Genomic DNA, 19,425 nt, shown 5'->3' on the forward strand with positions numbered 1-19,425 from the left:
TAAAAGTATTTATCTGTTCTTAAGAACTGACACCTGCTGAACTTCTGACTTGGGACAAAGTATGTCCAGTAATATTTTGACAGGTGACAGTATTACTTATGCTACTGGGATATCTATGAAAATATTATGTCATGGGTACAAAAAAAGAACTAAAAAGCCACAGCAAACCATGATTTAGTAAAGCAAGTAAGTATAACAACTATTTAAGACATCAAAAACCAATCCTCAAATACTAAATTTGTGGTAAAAGTACTGGCATGGTCGATCTTACTTTTCTTACTTTTAATGAAATTTACTCCTCCTAAAAATGAACCACTGAACATCCGTGAAGGTCAATTCACAGCCCCATTTGTTACTTTTGACATGGATTCAAGCAGTAATTTTGCAGGTTTAAGACATCTTACCTGAATCCTTCTGAAGAAATGAGTACACATATACAGGCAAACACACACACACAACACCAAAGCTCAGAAATAATGTTAATTTTTAAAGTGTTCCAGCTGGATCTATTGCAGGTACCGATGACGGCAGGATCTGTTTCAGCGTGTGTTACACCCAGCAGCCTGTGCCATCAGAAATCTTCCACAACACAAATCAGTCTTGTTATTTAAATAGTGAAAACCATTACCCTAGTGTCTTCTAACTCCCTCTGGAGTTTGTCAGCTTTGGTCTTTTCAAAGAGCAGGCTCTGTTCAAGCTCCTTAATGCGGGCATGCTCCAGTTTGGTCTGCGTCTGTTAGTAAAAAGGGAAAGGAAGAGAACACAACGGTGCCACCATCACATGCCAGCACAAGAGGAGGGAGCCACATGCAGGCCGTGCTGCCAGAGTCTTCTACCCATGATGAGCAGAGAAGATGCAGTGGATAAAATGACCAGGGAAACGCTACGGATGAGGAAGATGGACTGAAAGTGTAAATGGACTGACGTGGAAAAAAAAATTTAAAAGCAAAATAAAAAAAAAAAGTCACAAACGAAAAAATATGGACAAAAAAGTTTCATGCAGCCAAGTAGAAGTTATTTATCAGTACATGAAGTTTTCAGCACAAATTAGAATAGTTATGTAAAAAAAAATATATGTGTATATATATCTGTACCTCTTTTAATATGATACTAAGTCCCTTTCCTTTTCATCCCACTAACTTTTTGCTTTAAAGTATTTGGTTTATTTTATAAATGATCTTTTTATTAACCAGGGGACAAAATTCACCATGGAAGCTCATGTGACAGATCCAAACTTTTTTTTTAATAGTAGCTGTATCTCAAGTCTCAGCCATAAAAATTCCTTTGGTCAAGACCTGGGAACATGGATGCTCATTTGTCATTACAGTATGAATTACCTCAATAGAAAGAGAATGGTTTTCTACAAGTGCAGAACCCTCCTAGTTTTGCCCCCTCCTCCTCTTTCAGGAAGGAAGGAAGGAAGCAACAAGTAAGACTCTCCAAAATCAGGGAAAAGAGCGAATTGGTCTGGTTGCTCTATAGTTACTGAAGTCGAAATACATGGAACAAGATGCAGAAGTAAGGAAAAACAAAGCCTAATTTTAATAGGTTCCTAAACAGAAGCACAAAGCAAATGAAAGTAAGTGCTTACCAAGAGGTAGAATTTTTAGCGAGAACACAGAATGTTGGATATTCTGATAACCAGATATTCCCAGAGGCCCACAAGACAGCCTGATGCTTGAGAGATGCAGGTAAAGCCCAGCAGCTGGTTCAAATCTGACCTGCACCTCTGAAGTGGTTACGGGGAGGAAAAAGAAATATCAAGAGGTAAGAACCAGGTGCCATGCTTATTCCTGAGGTGCCATGATTCCAGTTTTATGTCAGTCTTGGCAGGTTACTGTTAGTTTGAATTTACTAAAAAATCCAAATTAAAAGGATTATGAAAGGCTATTGTTGCTTCAGAGTGTCTTTTCCAAAAAGAGCACCTTTTCAGGGCTTGCCCACACGCTGAGAGTGAGGTGGATGTCCATAAGAAGAATGAATGAAGTTCTGCCTGGGTGAGCTGAGATGTGTTTATCAACCAAAGAAATGCATCCACCAGTCCTCATGAAAAGTTCTCCACACAGCTTCACTGCCACAGTTTATTTACTGTGGAACAAGGCAACACAGAAACCCCCAAACCCTATGAACTGCTATTAACAGAATAAGAGGCCTGAATTCTGAGCAGCCACCCATTGAACATCGGACTGAAAGAATCCCAAAAGGCAGGAAGACGCATGAATAATTACACAGCCACAGCTGGCAGGACGCTACTGCTCCTCTGATCTTTGTAATATGATATTTAAAAAGCGCTACGGAACTGCGTTATTTATAGTGACAAGCTGGTAGTGCTGCCTCCAAACCAGGCACAGCAGTTAAAGATCTGATGTGGTCTCTGCAGAGCCAGTGAGATGGGGATGAGCCTCTTGTTTTGCTTCAGGCCTGTTCTCCTCCAAGCACCGTATTCCTCCTGACGGCATGGAGTTATCTTCTTATGCCCAAGAGCAGACAGCTGGTGGTTCAATTTTTGAAACATTTTTCCAGTTGAAAACAATTTACTATGTAGTTACCGGATCCACAAGTGTTAAACGTTGCTTCTCAGATTTGTCTGGTTTTTGAAATTCCATAGCAGATCCTCTATCAGTGTAAGATCTTCAATGTGTACAGGGTAAAAAACCCCATGAGGACACAGATTGCTCTTTGTGCCTCCCACAGATTTTGAAAATGGAACTAAGTATTCTAAGGGAAATAACAAGATGTTATAAGTAGCTATAATTCAGTCCCCTCTCTCAGACGGGTTAGTAAATTAGTTCTCATCCACAACAAAATTCGAAGTCTGAAAGCCATCTATTTTTAAAAATTGATAATTCATTCCTTGCTTGCTCTAATTCAAAGGGATCTGCTAAAAACCAAGAAACCCCAAATCTATGGTTGCGTAATTTTCCCTGCATGACTCTGCAAAATGCGCTATCTGAAGTTTTCGTATGCTGCACAACACCCAAACCACTTTGTTCATTGATTTTATAGACATTGCTTTACTATGGTAAAGATCAGAGGTATTAATACCATCACTGATTACTGTTTGTTTGTCGTTTTTTTTTAAAATCCCACCTCTTATATATTACCAAGGGGAAATTAGCTAAAATCCTAGCAAAATGGAAATAAAAGATTAAAAACATACTACAGAGATCTTGGCTGGCCACCTTTTCCGCTAATTTTTAGCATCATCCGTTAACCGAGTCTGATTTCCAAGGGACAGGTGCCAATTCCCCTGAGGTAAAAATCACTGCGAAATTTTGAATCACTCAAGTTTCACTCCTGATCATTTAGAGAGAAACATCTAAACGATTCTGTGGAAACCCAGAGCACAGCAAACTGAGAAGAGCAGAGTATTATGAAAAGAATTTGACTATAAACTTGAACTTGGATGGAAAAGAAAAACAGGAAAGAAAAAAAGGAAAAACCAAAACAACAAAGGAAGCATCTTCACCTTCTCCAAAGCTTTGCAGTTAATGATTAAGAGTGACAGGGAAGTGGGACGAGTCTTACTCTGCCTTGAACCTTAAAGAATTCCACTCAAATAAACTTCAGAGACCAGTCATCAGCTATTTTCAGCATTTATGTATTCTAGTTACTCTTCCACTTCAAAATAAACCTTACTCTTAAGTTCTCCATCTATAGATCCAACTGTGAAACTGTCCTGAAGCCATAAATGCTGATCATTGCCTATAGGATAGGGGCAAAACGACCTTCAGCCCCTTCGTGCTGGGGTAACAATCGCAAAACACAACTGAGATATTGAGCATTAGCCTAGAAACTCAGGGATCCCCCACTTCTCTCCTTCCAAGAGTGAAGATGTCCATTTTTATGGAAAACTTAGAATAGGGAAATCAGGAATAAAGAGGGGATTAAACAAGGAGTGCACAAAACAAGAGAAAGGAAGGGCACATGCAGATTTACTTCTAACACACCGTGAGCCTGATTGGAAGAATAGAGGAGAGCCAGATCTCAGCTGAAGTAGCTTCGCAAAGGGAACACCTAAGGATGCACAGCAGGAAACCAGTTTTAGTCTTGGGCACTTCCTATCTCAGCTGGGGATGCAGCAGGAGGCGGCCTGGCCTTCATTTTCCTGAGTCCAATCTAAGAGAGGGTTTTCAAATTCCTCTATTCTGAGCTACGGAGGCAAGAGGGCTGCTCAAACCTCTCCTAGGGCAATTTCTGTTATCCGGTAACATATATTTTTCCTAAATAATTCAAAGAGAAGCTACGTGAAGATAATGTAAAAACATACAGCTTTGCACGCTAATTCTTCAGATGTTTTCAATCATCCCTCCCCTTAGCATTTCATACCAAAAAAAGAGAAACAGATAAGGGGAGGTGGGGAACATACCGATTTATTTCCTCAGAAAAATTAATCGGCTAATTACATCCTGCATCTATTGAACAGCAGTAGGAGCTCATAGGAGAGCGTGCAGGATTTTGTGAAGCAAGCAACTATTAATAAAATCCTCCATTTAAATGAAAGACATTTCAGGATGCTGGACAGTCATTTTCTACAAGCTCCTCTGCTCTTCAATGAGTTGTAAAGCTTTTGACCCTCAAGAATTCTAAGGACACATTCGCCCTCTCTTCAGTTAATGGGGGATTACGACATTTAGTCATTACACACATTCTTTTCAATAAATGTTGTAATTGCTCTGAAAGCAACATGCACACAAATACCAGAGTCAATGTTTCAATAACAGATTATGCAGTTAGTGAATAAGTATAAGCATTTTCTGCACACAATCTGTTAACATGGGATGTCTCCGCACATTTAAGTGCCCTCTTACATTTTCTGGGTCTTCCGAAATCTGCCTCTTTCGCTATCAGTAAAATTAAAAAAACAAACAAACAAAAATGTTTCACCTGCAGACTTAACACTATCATTCCAACACAAGCAACAGGATACATTTCATTATCTTCAATTCATTTTTACCTCTAGAAGTTGCTTGACAAACCAGAGGCTTTTAACATGGTTTGCCATGACTATTAACAGATTTAACAAAAAATAAAAAACTTAAATTTTTCCATGGACTAAACAATAAAAGGAGCATTCTATGAGAAGTCTAGATAGGTATCTTAAAATGAATGGAAGACTAAAATAAAAGAAATGTTATATGAAATGAATCATTTTCATCAGGCTAGCACTTTAATCAGAAATGGTTCACAGGAACACAAGTTCGTACTTTACACTGTGCGAGATGTTCTAATATTTTTCTGATTAGACAGAGTAGAACAATAAAAAGTATTTTTAATTTGAAATTTGGGATAAAAACTGGCAGTGTTCAAATATCCGAGAGTAATTTTTCACTGAAAGTTTTCTATTCTGATCGTGTAATAACATACTGTGGTTTAGCCCCATGTTATAGTTATACAAGCAGCAGAAAGATAAAGATAGCACACATTAATTGCTGTTTAGATTTTGTGTGCAGTAACTCTCAAGGCAAACCACTCTGGTTTTCGATCTTCTCTAAGGAAAGCATAGGGTTTACTAAAAAAACAATAGATCGAAGACAAACAGGACCAGTCTTCAATATTAATTTTCCAAAGCATAAATATTAACTTGTCATTTTGTGTTGGTGGTTACTTTTAAGCAATTTCAGAAACATTAATAAGTTATAATATAAATAATGTAAAATAGCAAAAGGTAGAGTTTTCTATTAATTAATTACTACAGCCATCCCACAGTACAACTTTTGCTAAAATATGTAACTGAATTAAAGCTGCAATCCCGTAGTTTCAGTTTACTCAAGGACTGCAGAATTGGGAATCACTTCCACGTGCTTTGCATATGCTTGGACTGGTATTGCATCTATCGGTAATTTCTGCCTTTCTCTTGTAGAGAACAGCACACTTAATCAGAACTGATTGCATTTCTGTGTCCTACTAGATACCCTGTTCACTAAGCTGGAGCTATTTTACCTCTAGGTCTCCTTTGGTAATGGATTCTTCTTCCACACGGAACTGAAGATCTTCAACTTTCCTGTGGGGACAATTCATCAAAATTCAGGTAACTTCTAAAGAAAATGCTTTCAAGCTCACTTTTCAGTGGAAATCAGTATCACCCTTGCTAGCCTGCCCCTTAACTTTCACCCATAGACGATGAACCCTAAAATGCAGAATGGGAGCACAAGCAAGAACACTGCCTTGCCTCTACAGGAGTCTTAAAATGAGAAGACAGATGTGAGAAGCTAATATCTGACTTAAAATCAAATTTGTAAAAAGTTATTTCTTCCCATCCCCTGATTCTGGTTATACCGCAATGAGCAAGGGGACAAATCTCCTCCTTTTCCCCTTGATGCTTTCAACACTGTAAGATGTTGCAAAGGAAGAGACAAGCATGTCTTCTTTCCTTTGAATTGCACACGCTGCTAGTGCCCGCAGCTGGGCTGACAGATGTAGAAATCATTGCATCAAAGGGAGTTACAAGTGATGGATGTCTAAAATAAAAGGACAATAAGAACTTATTTCTGGAAACAGGTCTCACCAATGTGCTTTGGGAAATGCAATTAAAGATTATTTGACTTCAAGTCACTACTGAGACTGACTTGAATCAACATCACAGAGAACTTGCAATATAAATAAGCCTAAAGTGGTTAGGAGGGAGGAGAAGTATTACCCTGTGAAGCCGTGCGATGTTTTCCTGGCTGCGGGATGTCAGTTGGTGGCAGCAGGCGCTGCAGGCTGCCTGGCAACACGCTGAAGGTGAGCTCAAGGCCAGGGAGGATTGCGGTAAAACAGACCCCACTGACCTGGCATGCAGCAAAAGTAGGTCCACAGCCCGGCTACCGGAGCTGCTGCAAAGCTTTTTGTGTTTTAAATTTAGAACCCCGCTGCATTATTTTGTAGAGAACACACAAGTAACTCCAGACCTAATTCTACTGCTTGTTTTGAAAATTCAGTTAGAATAGGTCCCATAAAAAAGCAGGATGAAAATGGTAAAGGAATTGCTGAAGGTTTACCGTTGCATTTTGTCATCTCTCATTTTGAGTTTTGGGGAGGCCTCTCGGAGAGGCTGCCATCTGACTGATTTCAGGGGTGCACACACACCTACAGGGCAGGCTCACAGGGGGGTTCTAAACAGGCTCGCTTTTCCAAAGCATTCCAAATCCACCAAAACAATCTATCAGATTATTTCCTCACCTAACCTTGCCCCAACAATTTATCAGATTATTTCCTTTCCTAACCTCACTCTACCTATTTGCTAACTTCAGTTCCTTTCCTCAAGTGGTTACAAGAGGCCATTAGAAAAGGCATTAAAATGTATGGCTTTGATGATTTTCCTGTAAGAGACAGATACTACCTAGTAATAATAAATTATTCACAAGAGAACTGTAAATTCTTAATCCAGCACTGTCAGGAAATGAGATTATCAAAATCTGCATTTTGAAGTGGACGAGTGTTTCAAGATCAGGCATGATCCATTCATTTCATATGAGTAGGAATAAAATCCTTTATAACAGAAAGCAATAATAAAAGGAATGAGTAGCATGAAATTCAGCTATAAACAAGAGTTAAAGCTTCTAAACGAGTCCACTTTCTTTGGTTTTCTCTCCTCAAACGTAAGAGTTTCTTTTTTAGTTTTAATTTTAAGAAACTGCAATATGATTTTATACAATAATTACCCATATCTGCATTATTCAAAACTTGTTTCATGTTTCAAAGTCACCATAGCATTTTCTTTTAATGCTAAGTTTGTTTTTAACAGTTGTACCAACAAAGGCAGTTTTCAGTTACCTCTTCTCTTCCTCGAGCTGATTGAGAAGCTCCACTTTCTCCCTGTCAGCAGCCTCCACCATGGCTCGTAGCTGGTCCATTTTTGCTTCCATCTCCAGTACATGCTAATTAGCAGGAAGAATAAGAATAAAATCTTGGAATTTTTTTTCCAAGTTAGGTATCTATACCTCAGTAATCACAATTTGGTAAAGTGATGGGTCAAGGCACAGGAATGTTATCACATTGAAATATGCATATAATAAAGGAAAACCATCACTAACTGACACATACAACCAAAATTAGTTAAGTGAAACAGATTTGCTATCTCATCAAACCGAAGTTCCCACAAGGAAGATCTCACAGGTATGGATTGCTTCACTTTTGGAACACCATGTCTTACTCCCAGACCTCTTCAATAAGAGGACACAATTTTGGAAATTAAGTCAATTGTCTAAAAGTCTCTATTTTAAGAACAGCATCACTGCTCTTACCCGATCATGCCCGTCGCGAACCAGTGCTAACTCCTGCTCCATTTCCCCTACATGACTGGTTGCTTTTGCAACCTCTGCCCTCTCCAGGTCCCTTTCTGCCAGGAGCTGTTCGATGTGTTGCTGCTTCTCCTTCAGGGCCTCCTGCAGGGCTGTGGTACCAGAAATTTTCCTTGCATACCGGGAGGATGTTTCTGTCAACTTCACAAAGTAAACACATTAAAAACCATTCTGTGTCAAGTGAGAACGAGGGATATCTCCAGACTCAAGAGGCACTGGGTTAGTAAACAAAATGCTTTCTGTAACCTACTGTACCTTCTCTCCTTTTACATTTTAATTACTTCATTTTCTATAATTAAATAACAGCCACGCATGTGTAGTAACGCTTTTTGGTAGCAATTGGCAGGTAGTGTGTAGGAGACAGAAGGGCTGAAGTGAAAACAAAATGCTGGCCTCAGCTGAAGGTGTCCTTAGTAGACTCACACAAAGGCCAGGTCATTGTGTTTCCAAGCAGGTCTTTGCATTAAAAAAAGAAAAGCAGCCTTTTAGCAAGTTAAAAACATTGTGCCTTTAGTTATCAAGTCATTATCTTGGGTCGCCAGCAACAGTATAACATTTTCAAATGCTCTATCAAAAGCTTTTGGAATTCAACCAGCATTTGGCACCTCTACTATGGCAATAAAACATCCAGGAGGAAAAGCATTTACCTTGACCTAAAAAGCCAGCCTTACAGCTAAAACCTTGTTAAGAACAACAATTGGTATCTGATTAAAACATATGTTTATATCACTCGGAATTAAATTACTTAGGGAAAAAATCTGAAAGATTAAACATAAAGAGCTTAGATAAACATGAATCAGTCTGGAGAACTACAGCTATAATGAACCTTGGGGTTTTCCTCGACCTTGCATGATCTCTGTTCCACTGAATGGAACCAGCGTGAGTGAAAATCCAGCATGGCCCTGTCTTCTACTTCCTCAGGAGTTTTTGAGCAAGGACAAAACAGCAGCAGCCCTGAATAACTGAGAAGATTATGGAAAAGTCCAACAACTTCCAGATAAGTTATAAATTTCCTAGAAACTGAAGCACCAAAGAGTCTGCTGTGTCAAAACTGATTTCAGGAAATCTTGTTTCTCCAGCAGCTAAACTTTTAAAGAAAGAGTGTCAGAATTATTTTGACAGTCCCTTTAACTTGGATGGTAACCAAACATTCATGTTGCCTGGGGAAAAAAATATTGGAAGAAAGCTGGAATTTTAATTCCAGAACTAATGGATTACAGAAGCTTTCTATTTTATGGCCAAAAACATGCAAAAGCCCTGAGGCAAAACACAGAGGCAAAAGAAGCAAAGATATTATAGACATTTACAATGTGTAACTGTGCTCTCTTGTTACTTAAGAGCATCATAGCACACCGAATAAAACGTAGAGGTTTGCCCTGAACCTGTGGCAGGCACCACGTTAGTGCACCGACTTCAGACTAGAGGGCACTCTGCAGCTGGAAGTGCAACTTCCAGCATGGATTAAAGTCCCACTGTTTGTGCCAAATAAAAATCCTTTACGCTTTTTGTGATACGGTATTAACCTTGTTGCCCTGACCAACTGTTGACCTCTGCTCACTTGTAATCTGCTTCGGTTGGGAAGGACGAGGGCAAAGTCACCTCCTGCGTCCCACCCAGCGGGTCAGTGGGAGAGCGCTGGCTGGCTGGTCCCATCTCAGTGGGACTGAGTTCTTTTTAAGGACATACATTTATATACTTGGGTTTAGAAAAAAAAGGAAAAATCTAGGGTGACTGTGGAAAAAACCCAATTATTTCTATGCTTTTAATTGCCTTCAAAGAGAGACTCTCTAAAATTCAGCTTTCCCAGAAGATTTCCGTTTTACTGCTGCAACCCAAGATTAGGACATTTATGTAACAGAGCAACTTTAAAAGAATCCATAGTAAGTGTATTAGATGGAATTAATGCTGTGTTAGAACTCACCTGAGCCACTGTGCTTTACAACATTTAGCCTTTATGCATTCATAGGTTTAAAACCAAACGTAAAATAAAAGAAAGAGGCTTCTTTTCAGCAAAGACTTGACAATTGCTACGTGTGTATTTCTCAGCTGACTCATCTCTTTGCAGTAAAAGAAAATCTTCTACATTTTAGACAATTTGAGGCTTCCTGCTTAATAAAACAAGTTTGGTCTATGGAAGCTTTAGCACATACCAGATCCTCAAACACAGACCACATATGACAGGGTAGTGCCAGGAAAATGAACAACTAAGTGGAGATTCCAGCCAGAGAACACTGATGCCTTTTCAGGTTGCTGGCTTCACAAGCCCCTTTCTTATTGCAATCACTCCGTTAGCCTGAATTAACTGTGTAAGTGTAAATATTCCAACATTCAGCTGCTCTTCAGGGCTAGCTAAGATTTCCTTCCTTCATGCATGCTTTAAATGAAAACGAGAGCACAAGTGATTGTATATTGTGCTCTCCCCAAGATCTGTTCTATTCTCAGTTTATGCAAGTAGACCACAGGCAAGTGCCACGTGGATCCCTGCTCAGGAAGGTAAAGCATGCAACAGAAAAAGAAGCTTACTAGTCCTGTACGGCTTGGCTTGCTGCTTACTGAAGATGCCACAGAACTGAGCGAGCTCAGGGAAGATGCGCTCGGACTACGCTTCAGGGCTGTGGGAGTTGCAACCACTTTTCGCACGGTTGTCTTGGCTTTCGCCGGTGTGGTTGATGGGAATCCGATCTTCGTGACTTTGTGGACTGGGGCAAATAAACCATATTTTGGCTGACATTGAAAATACCTTTAAAAAAGCAAAGCAGACAGATGAGAATTATTAATTAACTTCCATCTTTTCAGATACATGGTATGGCTTCACAAATAATCCTACATCAATAATGGAGAAGTATTAAAGAATAGATTATTTGATTATACAGAACATATCTTCAGTTATATATAAAGAAAAGCCACTTAAAATTTTAAGTTGTGATCACCTATGTTAAGGCACCACAGTCCTTGTAAAATCTCTTTTTAATGAGTCAAAGGATTGTTCCTTATACCAAATGAGAAAGAATATTAAATTGTCATGTGAATTAATGCTTTCTAAGTGTGACTTATTGGAGGAAGCCGCTGTACTGTTCCCAATCTCTACAACGAGGCATAGGTATAGGAGTTTTCAGTTCCTGTGATACTGGAATATTTCCCTTAAGTTCAGCTACTGGATACCCAGAGATATTTTCTTAACTGAGCATTCATTCCAAGCTGAGAAACCAAGCAGACATTCAAAAAGCAGGAAATTGTGTTTTCCATTAACAGTCTATGAATAAAATTCACATGGGAGAAGGAGAGAGCAACTAATCCCATGAACGTGGGGTTGGTGCAGACTTTCAGAGATGTGTAGGCGTCATAAAATTCAAATCAGTGTTTAACGATCCCCCACCACCATCAGCAGAGAGTCAGGCTTACAGCCTAACTTACATTCAACTTCATATCAAGGGAAGTAGACAGAAAAACAAACAAAACCCCAGAATATAGAGATGTAAACTCTTGAAGACAGCTGCGATCTGATAGTGGACTAACCTCGTTCCAGCAACAGCTCCATCATTCTTTCCCAGAGGCTCATCCAGCTCTACTCCGCACCACTCTCCTTTAGCAAAATCAGTTTCTCCCAAGAAACGCACAACTCCAGCTTTTGTTCCACCAACCTAAAGCAATGAGAGACGCAACTGCATTTACTGCATTTCCAAATTAAAATACCAAATAGAGTGAAAACATTTTCAGTATTATCATGTTCAAAAAGCACATTAATGATGCGACCAATCCTTATTGCAAGTATTTCAAGCTGCATATTCTTTTGACTATGAGTTTGTTTTAACGTTGGATAGATCTTTGCAACCAAATCGTTCATACAAGGAAAAAAAAAGAAGAAAAAAGAGACAAGAAAAGAAAAATCACTGTCCAATTTGGTATTCATGAAGTTTGTCATGATTGAAGGCCACAATTCTATTAGGTGACTTGATATGGCTCTAAGATTCAAAATACATTTAACAAGACTCAGTATAACCACTGTACTGAATGCAACAGATTTGTACTATAGCTTCATACATATTTTGATCAGCATTATGGATTTCTAAGAACTGTTTATTTCTTATTCTAATTCTGCGAGGAGAAGTAAAAGAAATGAGAGCAAAGTCTTTCATATTTTCTCCAAGGAATAGTTCAGATAAACTACACAGCACAGCCCTCTTGCATTTAAAAGAACTGATACAGAGCACTTTGCAGAACTGGAGAGGCAAACAGCTTTTGAATTCTTGGAAAGGGGAGAATAATTTTCTCTATTGCTTTTTCACTTAAAAAAACCCCAAAACAAACAAAGTAAAAAAAACCAAAACACATACCAAAAAACCACACATAGAAACAACCCAAAAAATCCCAAACACTCCTAAACGGAAGACTAGAAATCAGTTGTTTTCAAGCTTATCATATTAAATATTTACAGCCATTCCCATTACTTGCAATGTCTGCAAGATATAGCTTTTCATAATGCCCAGGGGAGGGAAGAATTAAATTAAGTGAAGAAGCCAAATGTGCTCAGTGTGGCTGACACTTGCCAAGAGGGGCCACACGCCAGAACTGCCGGATCCCCGCGGGTCAGAATGACGAGATGTGCCCCATTTGTGTGAAAAATCTGTTCAGCCTGCATCCAGCATTATGAGAACGAGCAAATGTTAATGAAAACCTCTTTGAGAGGTTCACTGTATTCAACATGGACATTTTCAGGGCCATTGGATTTTTTTCTGCTTGTGTTTTCCAGCACACATTATACAACAAGAAATACTCTATAGCGTCGGCAGAGAGCTTGGATGTAACCTGCTAACACAGAGATTGTGATTTTCCTTTTTATATACTAAGAAGTATATTAGGATTTCATATAATTTTTAAATTATTCTGTTTCTTAGTGAGAACATCCCAGGATAACTAGAGAACAGCAAGCTTCTTGTGCCATAAATGAAGGTGCATGATCACAGTACACTGGATAATTCATATTAATACACGCGGGAAGCATTCACCAAGAGGTTAAGTGTGAGGACTCTAGGACCGGAGAACATTATCTTGCATGAAAGCACTAAGTGTCCACCAAGCACAAAGTGGGTGCACACGAGCTGCCACACACATTTGTGTCCAGTTTGTGGCTCATCCCCTTCGCAGAGCTGACAGCTCTGGGAGCAACGAGGCTTTGGCTGATGGGAAACAAATCCTAATCCACACAACCCTCAGAAAACCAGGGAAGAGTAATCACCCCTTTTGGATATCACTAAAGTGAGAAAGCTGACAGCGACATCTTTCATCCATATTTCAGGTGGTGGTGCCCTTCTCTCATTAGTCTAGAAATAATGTTTAAGCTGTAAATTACCGTTACATCTTGCTTTAAGTGGCACTGTATCAAATTATTATTCTTGATGGAATCAAAATACACAAAGTTTACAGTTATCATGACTCAGCCTAATATAGTAACTAGTAGAACGTTTGGTATTTGGTGTTCTTGGCAGAGAACAGACAAACTTCCCCTCTCACAAAAACAAGCCTGAGTACAGCCTTAAAACAAAATAATTGTAACCAAGCAAAACAGTGCCATGGAATCCAGATCTCCTCTGGGCACAGTGGTGAAGGGGGAATATATAACACCGGTTACAAGTATTTCTTGGGAAGAACTATCCTTTAAGTCAACACATGTCATCCACTTTCAGACATAACCAACTTTTTCTAAAGGATAAATATCATTAACCTAAGTAAAACCACAAAAATAAAATTTAACTGAGAAGCATAAGAGATAAACAAGCGCTTGTCTGGGCTGTCCGTCCATACTGGGTCTTCCAAGTTGCCCTCTCCTTATTCCTTTTCTACCAAGTTGGGTGCATTTGGTTGTTGGTTGTTTTCTTTATTTTTTTCTCTTTAAATCCAGAAGACATCTTGAGGTGAAAAGACTGGTTAGCTCTGTGTGCACTGTTTCCCTACTCAATTCTGTACTGTTGTCTACCTGAATAAACAGAGTTAATCAAAGGAGGTTGCAAAAAACCCGTTAAAGAAATGAGACATGAAAGTTAGAACAATGGTCTGGATGAGGAGCATCCCTTCAAAGCCAACAGTGGGTTTGGGGTTGCACAGAGGATTCGTCATTCCTCAGCTCCTCTTACTCAACTGTTTGGCCGGGCCAAGGAATTTTGCTGTAGTTTTGTAGAGTGGTGTTTTCTTTTTTAAATAAGCAATATAAGTTGATTACCAAAACACACGGACCTTTCACAGGAAGGGGAATGGGGTACCCAAGATCAGAGCTTTCTGAAACGCGGTAGTGGAAAAGGATAATTAGATGCAAAGACTCCCAGAGAGGAAAAACTGTTGCAATCTGTTCCCTTCAACTCCAACTGTAAATAAACCTCTAGATAAGTAAAGCTAGCTCCAGGATAATACAGATTTAACTTGGGTGTGGAATATTTATTTCTGTTTGGTTGGTTGGTTTTTACCCCCATACCTTGGCTCTCTCCATTTTCCATATTTAGGTAAAAAAATGTGTGGCATTTACTTTGAAGAAATTGCATCCCAATCACAAACCAGGAGACACGATCCCGAAGCGAAGCTTTGGCACAGGCCAGTCCGTGTTGGATGCGATGCCAGAGGATCTGCACCGGACAGAACCCAGGGCACGGGAAGAACTCAGCTCCCCGCAGCATATGGGGATGCACAACATGAGATCCCCCAGCAGAAAAAGCAACATGACTGCTCTTGTAACCATGGTACCAGGGTTATTTTAAAACAAGACGCAAGGAAGAATGCAGGTTTTTTTCCCCCAAAATTAGTCAAGCTTCTTTGAATAACCGGCTACTACGTTCCTGCTTTCTGCAAATATTGAAATGTGTATTCTTACCGATATCGGGAATTAGAGCACACTGTGGCAGTAAAGAGCTCACAGCTTTGACGAACGTTTGTATACACAGTTTTGCTCCATTTTAAATTTCAGCTCTGAAGACCAAGTCACCATTGCTCTATAAAGCCTGAATCTATTTCAGACCTACAACCATTCACAGCCATGTGCTCCAAGAGTGGCAATTAAGTACCCTGAGTGTGACAACACAGCTACCTTGAAAACATTTAAGAAAATAATCACTTCTTCCCTTGGTAGTACAATGGGAGGTGCTACTGTACAGCACAGTATGGTAAAGGCTTTTCTATGAATAAAAGTTGCTGTATATGTACAGACTGGCACTCTGTGCTCTAAAGGGGAAAAAAGATTAAGACGTGATGATGCTAACCTGTGTATACCAATATAAAAAAAGAATTGTGCTTACAGAATTATAGCAAAATTATTAATCTTATAGGAATTATAGAAAAAAATTTTAAAAATAAGGACAAAGAAAAGGAAGCCCAGTTTCTAAAAGAAACAGGAAAAAAAGTTCATTAAAACATTTCTGAAACATTTCTGAAAGTTACATGGAAAAATAGGGCATCACTACCATGCCGACAGTTTTTCATGACCTTCATTCACACTAAGGCAGGTCACTAAATAATAGAGCAGAGAAAAGGACTGCCAGACCTCTTTTTAGTCAGTTATCACAATCAATATAATCAAGCTGTAAAATATGAAGTGATAACGTGACAGAGAATCTAGGTTAGGCTAGACTGTGGGGTGAGGAAAACTGCTTGGAATTCACTCCTGTTATGTCAAACCCATGGGAAAAGTGATAAAATTCCATTTATTGAACTATAACTATGCTTACATTAATTTGCTGCAATGTAAAGTGAAGGAGCAAAATGGGTTTGTAAACGTGAAGCAGTTAAAAAGTTCCTGATGAAAGCACATCAGGATGAGCACCTCAAACCCCTGTAGAGCCGCGTTTCCAAAGGTAAGTAGGAAACAAATACACCAGCGTAATCCAGGAAATCAAAAAAAGGGAGATGGTCTAAAAAATGAGACTGCTATTTAAACAGTATTCATTGAAAAATACAGATCTCTTTGAAAAGAGCATAGCCACTGTCTGCCACTTTGTCAGCACAACAATATCGCTGTCGCAGACCAGCTGAGCAGAGTTTAAAGGTGAGTAACAATTGCTCTGTCTCTCCTTCTGCCTGAGCACACACGGTGACTCCTGAAAAGCACCGCATGGGTATTTCTGTGTTAGTCACACAGATCAGCCATTTTCAGAACCATTCAAACCGCAGCACCCATAATATGCGACACCTGAAAACGCAAAAAGCATCCAAACAAACAAACAAACACTGCCTTTGAAAAACCTGGCACCTACTAATCAGAATCTCTTTCCAGCTGGCAAAAGCAACTGTATTTAATTGATCTGTTCACCCATTCAAAGCCAGAGGGAACCAGCAGATCGTCTCCTCTGGCTCTCCTGGAACAGGTCTTTCCATCTCACCCAGTCACATCTGTAATTAACCCTGAGCTGGATGTGTGGATGATTCTAGATCAGGGCTGATTTCCATCAGCAAACACGCTTCCACCAACAGTCTGTTTTCATAGTTAACCACTCCATTGTTAGAAGCATGTTTGATTTTGAAATGAAGCAAAGTTCAAAAGCGAGGGCAAAGCTGGTAGAACAGCTAACGTGCAATAAGACACAGACACGGTGCTAACGCACGGCCCTTCGCTGCCAGAGGAAGACAGCTAATAATTAAAAATGATGGGCTATTGAGGTTCAATTCATTCAACCAATTCATTCAGTCACACAGGAAGCAGTACAAAACAGAGCAATTCCATCCTACGAAAGCCACATGTGAATTTGCCACCACAACAAAAAAAAGCAAAGACTAAAATAAGTAAATAAATAAACTGTTCTTTCGCCCATCCTGTGAGTAAGGACAACACGTTCCTGGATATCACTCCCCTTGGGAAGGCAAGGGAAGGGGAAGGGAGACAGCCCACATACACACAAAAAAACCATCTTGCATGAACAACCTATTAACAAAGCATGCGGAGAAGTCACCTATTGCTGCCATTATATCCCAGTAACTCACATGCAACTTAAGTTAAATAAGGAGTTGCCAAAACAAAATGACTCACTGTTAGACACAACTCACACCTTGCTGCAATAAATTTACAGTCTTATTTCTCCGTGAACAGACAGGCAACCACGTCCTGAAAAATGCTTAAATGTAACACTAAAAGAAAGCTGCAGCTTGAGCAGAGAACATCATGAAGATAATGAACGACAGACAAAAACCTCTGGATACTCTCTGTACTTCAGCTATATTGTCACACATATATCTCATGCTGCAGCAACCACTTTGCAAACTAATCTACATTATACTTTACAGCACCCAAAATACTATGTATAAATATACAAATTCCTTTCATCCTTAACAGGACAAGGCCATAAAAACACAGTCAACACAGCTTAAGGGTAAAGCAAAAGCATAACTGAGCAGTTCAACACTGCTACATTCACTGTTCAGGCAAACGAGGTTTGGGGAGACAGCTCCTGCAGAGCAAAAACAGCCACGTGTTCTCAACTTTCAAATTTTTCTTCCTTTTCTGTCCTCATATGCATTGCAGCAAGATATTTTTGCATTGCTTTAACTGTAACAGCGCAAATGAACATTTGTTTTTCTAACAGTTAAATATTATTATAGATTTTTAAACAGACTAAACTCAGAAATGCATTTTGTATTAAAAATGTCATAGAAACTAGAAAACTTGAAAATGCCATGTAGTCCATGCCAGGTTATTTCTAAAGAGAGAAACTTCTGTCTACATGTGAAGTTTCTTTCCCCGTGTTGCTTTTAAGAGCCCTGGAATTTAATCAGTTGACAGCCTTACGTCATGTTTACTTGCAGATAGGTTACATGGGTGGAAACAAATCTGACAATAATCTCCTGTCAGTCTTTGCCTATTACATCACCGGAGAACTTGGCAAGCAATAACGAAGAAAGAAATAGCTCACAGTGAGCAGCGTAAAACAGACAATAAGAAGAAATTAGATGTTACTCATGCACAGAGAATAACTTTGCAGAAAGGCCACAGCAGCATATGCCTGTAAATCTAGTTTGTAACCTTTTGTGAACATATGGACGGAGGCCCAAGTTCCAGCTTTGCAGCTCAGCTCCAGAAGCATCAGATTTGGCAGCCCACGATGAGGCTGTAACTGGTTAAATGAATGAAAGCACTTTAATCCCTTGAGAAGGCTAAGGCCCCTAGGTTGATAAGATTTTTGTTTATTTATTTATTTAAAATACAGCATCTGGTCCCTTCAGGAAAAAGCCTAAGATGCTCTCAAAGCTGCTCCAACTTCTGGTAGGTGCAACGGCTGCCACACAAAGCAAGTTTCACTGTTTTATTTCAACAAGCTGGTTGGTTAGTTCAGGGGTTTTTTGTTTGTTTGTTTTGTAAATCAACTTTGCACTGGGTTCTTAAGAAATCCCAAGTGTTCGCAACAGCAGGGCAAGCAGGTTCTCTGGCTGCAACTCAAACAGGAAACAGAAACTGGCCTTGCCTGAAAGCGTTTTGTTTTCCGAATTAGTTTTCAGTTATTCTTTCCCCACCTGGTTTAGCACCTAGTGACACCACTTCCCCTGGCACAAGAGGGACTTTTGCATAGGAATTCTTATTCATATAAGATTCAAGATGCTGAAACCGTAGCTTAATTTTCAGCAGGCAAATCAACTCCAGTTGTGCTGAAGACCTTGCCCTCTGTCATTACCCCTGTAAAGGCCGGACGAGTGTAATGAAGGAAATGAAGATTTCCCCATTAACATTTCCTACTTTACAGGAATCCCCAAATATGAGATCAGACTGCCCAGAGTTCACGTCCTCCCTCTAACAACTACATCATATCCAAATTCCAGAACACAGTTCAGATGTTAAGAATGCAAATTATGGTTAATACAGAGCTATTTGCATTACTCATGTCATTCATAACTTTTTCTTTGGTTTAGCTATATTATTTTTTTCCAGTAAATTATACATCAATGCAACAAACGAAAAGGTGAATAGTAAGGAGCTACGTATCAGAAACCATGATTCTTCTAAATATGTACTTTATCTCCCTATATTTTCAACATTTCTACATATTAACATGAAGTATTTCTGAATACTTGTTAGACAAAGGACAATTACTGCTCAGCTTCAAGTCAACGAGGCAATTAAGCACATGCTTGTTGAATATGGCTCAGATATACGGGGATTTGAGGGAGACAGACT

General features: G+C 39.4%; 1 protein-coding gene across 15 annotated transcripts in view; it reads right to left on the reverse strand.

Moving 5' to 3' along the window:
* The window catches only part of CLIP1 (CAP-Gly domain containing linker protein 1), a 63,110-nt gene that overhangs the window by 27,573 nt on the left and 16,112 nt on the right, over positions 1–19,425 (reverse strand). For 10 of the 15 annotated variants that reach the window (XM_071816028.1, XM_071816027.1, XM_071816026.1 and 7 more), the window contains exons 4-10: positions 11,802–11,926; positions 10,809–11,025; positions 8,229–8,426; positions 7,759–7,862; positions 5,944–6,004; positions 4,812–4,844; positions 629–733 (exon numbers count right to left, since the gene is read on the reverse strand). In XM_071816028.1, coding sequence (XP_071672129.1) covers positions 629–733; positions 4,812–4,844; positions 5,944–6,004; positions 7,759–7,862; positions 8,229–8,426; positions 10,809–11,025; positions 11,802–11,926 — 843 coding nt within the window. The remainder of the gene's footprint in view (positions 1–628; positions 734–4,811; positions 4,845–5,943; positions 6,005–7,758; positions 7,863–8,228; positions 8,427–10,808; positions 11,026–11,801; positions 11,927–19,425) is intronic. The other 5 variants (XM_071816030.1, XM_071816021.1, XM_065851249.2 and 2 more) reach the window with 3 other exon arrangements.

This window comes from Patagioenas fasciata, chromosome 17 (assembly GCF_037038585.1).
Source record: "Patagioenas fasciata isolate bPatFas1 chromosome 17, bPatFas1.hap1, whole genome shotgun sequence".
Taxonomy (NCBI): domain Eukaryota; kingdom Metazoa; phylum Chordata; class Aves; order Columbiformes; family Columbidae; genus Patagioenas; species Patagioenas fasciata.